At 56.9% G+C, this 4,114-nt stretch overlaps 1 protein-coding gene across 1 annotated transcript in view; it reads right to left on the bottom strand.

Moving 5' to 3' along the window:
* The window catches only part of PIGO (phosphatidylinositol glycan anchor biosynthesis, class O), an 11,408-nt gene that overhangs the window by 1,414 nt on the left and 5,880 nt on the right, over window positions 1-4,114 (bottom strand). Inside the window, exons 7-9 of the mRNA XM_009577958.1 lie at window positions 1,410-2,982; window positions 671-874; window positions 159-361 (exon numbers count right to left, since the gene is read on the bottom strand). Of these exons, the coding sequence (XP_009576253.1) occupies window positions 159-361; window positions 671-874; window positions 1,410-2,982 (1,980 nt within the window). The remainder of the gene's footprint in view (window positions 1-158; window positions 362-670; window positions 875-1,409; window positions 2,983-4,114) is intronic.

Here is a 4,114-nt window from a genome sequence, read left to right as displayed (position 1 = left end):
TGCCCGCCCCCTCTTCCCCCTCACCCAGACATATCCCCCCTGGGCCTGTCTGTGCCCTGGCCGACCCCTTTCTCTCATCAGAGTGCCCTACGGTTCTCACAGCACACCGATTTCCTCTTGGACAGCCCTCCCCACAGCCATCCCGCCTCTGCCCGTACCTGTGTCCCAAGGACAAAGAGGTACTTCAGCCCCAGCTGCAGCAGAGCAGCTGAGAACTTCTCCGGGGACTCCCGTAGCCTCATCTCCATCATGTGCTCCTCGATCTCCTGCAGCTCCTCCCGGGGCTCCTTCTTGGGCTTTCTCTTCTGCGAGCTGGGTATCTCACACACAAATGGCCAAAGCAGGAGCAGAGGGCAGCCGACTACCTCAAGGACAAAGGCACATGAAGTTACTGGAGCCCAGGAGGTGAGGAGCAGTCTAAGCTCTGCCATCATGCCCTGGATGTGCAGGATGCATATACCCCAGCTCCAGTTTGCTGGTCAGGCACAACTGCATGGAGGCTGCAGGCCACAGGCAGCTCTGTGACCCCAGAAGGCGACAGCGAAGATGTTGCTGTTCAGCTGGTGCTGGAGCCTTCGCTACCTCGTGCTCAGCCCGCAGGCCTCCAGACAAGGCAAAGCAGTGAGCCATGTTTGCTCAGGCTCAACAGCCCAGGAAGAAATTGATTTACCTGCAAAGAGGATATGGGAGGCAAAGGTGTTGGCGCCCACCAGGACAGCAGGCAGGAGGTTCGTGCTGTGGTCAAGGTGGAAGCCCACAAAGGCTGCGTTCCAGTGGATGGCCGGGAAGATGGGCTGGTGGCCTGTGGAATAGAAGAACTGGGAAGCAGCAAGGAGCCAGGAGATGACTGCGTACCAGGGCACCGAAAAAGGCTCTGAGAGATTTTGAGAGAGAGAGAGGGGGGGGGGAGGGAGAGAGAGAGAGAGAGGGAGGGAGAGAGATCAGCATCGAGGAACAAGACAGATCCACAGCCAAAAAAGGCCTGTTGAGCTTTCTTCCAGGTTCCCTTTCCACACCCCTTCTTCTGACAGACAGAAACCAGTCAGACTCCTGCCAGAGGACACAGTGAGGGGCGAGGCATTCCTTCTGCTGCCCGCCCTGTTACTGGACTCTACCAGCAGCAGTGGGGTTCAGTGGCTGCTCGCACAGCGGAGAAGGGATGGGTGTAGAGCCCCCTTCCCTGACACAAGGGACTCCGACTCCTCCTCCTCCCACATTGCGTCCCTGCTGCACGCTCCTCTCTTCTATTAGAGGATATAAGCAGCTCTAAAACAGCTAGGAGGATCCTCCAAGGATCAGTGCAGAGCAGAGACTGGGCTCTGCTTCTCTTGTTGGAAATAAGACAAGGTCGCTGCAGATAAGGCCCAGGTCACACATCCAGAGGATGTCTCTACTGAGCCTTGACTCACCAGCGTCTCCAGCGAGGCCTTTGGCACGCGTGTGGATGTGCAGCAGCATGAAGGCCTCCAGGAAGAGGAGAAGGAAGGCGAGACTCAGCCGCTCACTGTGCAGAAGCATCAAGAGGAAGCCCAGCAGGGTGAGTGCTATGACCAGGGCCGCCGAGTACACGCTGCCCAGCCCGTACGCTGCGACGGTGGCCTTGCAGCTGCCCTGCTCCAGGTGGCTCTTCTGAGACTCCTGCATCCTCTTGTAGATCTGAGGGATGACGTGGAGGAAGTCGACTTCAGAGCTGGGAACTCCCAGGTAAGGAGTGACGATGGATCCTGCCGACTCCCGTGTGTCCTTTGCGAACACCGTCATGGGATTGCACAGCAGGAGCAGCAGCCCCACGGATGCTAGTCCATAGACAGCCCACGGAAAGGCAACAACTGCCACCTGCACCAGCTCCTGCAGCTTGCCGAGAGAGTCATCAGCGCTGGAGGCAACGGCCCAGTAGCAGGCAATGCAGAGGACCACCAGTGGGAAACCCCAGCGCACAAAGAGCACGAGGGGGTCCGAGCTGTTCAGGTTGCCATAGTGTCGCAGCCAGCTCCGCACTGCATAGACCAGCCCGGCCAGCAAGGCCACGCACAGGAGGTAGAAGAGGTTCTTGGCCCGTGTGTTTCTCAGGCTGGCAAGGGGGGAGAGGAAAAGAGAGGGCCGGCACTGAGGGATTTCTTCGCGGCACTGGTGGAAGAAACTGGAGAGGCGCACGCAGACCAGGAGCATGGCCACGAGGCACAGCAGGTACCAGATCTCCCTCCGGTAAGAAGAAAAACCAAGGAGCTGCTGCTTGGGGCCTTCTGGCGCAGTCAGGCGACCATCCCAGTGGAGTTTCCCTACTAGCAACATCACAAGCGAGGCCAGCAGGAACGGGGCCACCCGGGCCTCGGCCACCACAAAGCTATCGGAGAACATAGCTCCACAGCGGAAGAGGAGAATGCCCATGGGGAAGGCCAGCCCCAGCCACGCTTGCAGCCTCTGACCCAGGCCAACGCTGGCCAAGGGTGGCTGACTGCCTGCCAAACGGGCTCGCTTGGGATGTCGGCTCCACCAGTGCCAGAAAAAACCCAGCTGAGAAGCTGCGGCTGCCCATGATGACACTATGAGGAGATCCAGCCCCTCCTCGGTGAATGCACGGGCCAGGCCAAGCAGAACAGCCACCACCAGGCCCCAAAGCAGTGGGTACAGGAGGCAGCTGCGATAGCAAGAGTCCGATGCTGCGGCCAGCTCTGAGGCCACGTAGCAGAGCAAGCAGGAAGCAGCGATGAGGGTGCAGCCCCCCACCATACGTAGGGGATGGAAGCGGGCCCAGGACTGGGTGCACACAGCCCGTGCCTCCCGCAGGTAGAGCTGGAAGCGACCGATGAGGCTCCCCAGCCTAGACTCCAGCTCCGGAGGCACCAGCGTCGCTCCCTGCACCTGGGCCAAGAGCCGAGTGTGCTCCTCCACGGCGCTGGAGAAGAGCTCCTGCAAGTGCTGGAGTTGCTCTGCTGGCAGGTCCTGAGCCACCAGCGAGTAGGAGTGCAGGAATCGGTCCACCTACAGGAGAGGGGACACAGGGTCAGACAGCGGCACTGGGACCACTGGGAACGGGATTCACTGCCATCTTCCTCGCTCAGCCCCTTCAGAATGGAAACAGCCCCAGTCTGCCAACCCACGCCAGGACAGACCCGTCCCCAGCCACATCACCCAGGGCTGGTCACCCAAATTCAGGATGTGACTGGCAGGAAACACAATCCTTCTGCCAAAGTGACATCCCTCTCAAGTGACATATCGGTCCCGGCACTGACTGCTCTCAGTTCTTCACCTGCAGGTGCACCTCTGGTAACACTGTGCATCACTAAGGGTTTTTATGCAGAGTCTTTGATAACAATAAGGCAAACTTCCCCCAGAACTTCAAGTCATTACTACCTATTAATCTGCACCTGATGTTGAATTTTACATTGTTTGTCTGAGGACAGACATCAAATTAAAGAGCTTACGGCGGATCACATCAAACTGCTCTCTCTTCTTCAATACAGGCACATTAACCCACTGTACCATAGGCTATGGAGAGCTCATTCTGCTTCCGACTTCAAGAGGACAGGAACAGAGGCAGCTATGATCCCAAAGTCATAAAAAGTCTTACAAGGGCATTACCAGGGCAGGGCACCCGTACAAATATCCAGCTGCTCAGCAGCATATATCTGCTCAAGCCCTGAAACACACGATACCTTCACATGCCTTCCAGTCGCCTCAGAGTGCGAGCAGAATCAGCCTGCCCCTGCCCATGAATGGCAAACATAAGCACCAGATCTGTCTCAGGCCTGCACGACCTCCCTGGTATTCAAAAGCTTCTTCAACACCAATGTGATCAAGCCAGAAACCTCTTCAGACAAATGAGTGCAAATATTTAAACAGGCAGGACTGGATAGCACTAATTCCTAATAGACGATGATCGATATCCTCAGTGACTAATGGACAGTAACGTACACTATCATCTTTAAGTGTCAAAGCACTCTGCTGCTCTATAAATACACAGCAGAGAGGCTGAACATTTTTGCCTTCCCATCAGCAGTCATATCCTCTCCAGTTCCTCACTGACTGACACCAATGGTCTCCAAATGGCACATCATGGGTTGCTTCTAGGCAGCTGGGCCCAAAACAGACCTGGTCTGGTTTGGCTTCTTCC

Source organism: Fulmarus glacialis, unplaced genomic scaffold (assembly GCF_000690835.1).
Source record: "Fulmarus glacialis isolate BGI_N327 unplaced genomic scaffold, ASM69083v1 scaffold24825, whole genome shotgun sequence".
NCBI classification, from domain to species: Eukaryota; Metazoa; Chordata; class Aves; order Procellariiformes; family Procellariidae; genus Fulmarus; species Fulmarus glacialis.
The sequence above is the reverse complement of the archived record's forward strand: the minus strand, read 5'-3'. Positions and strand labels throughout refer to the sequence as shown.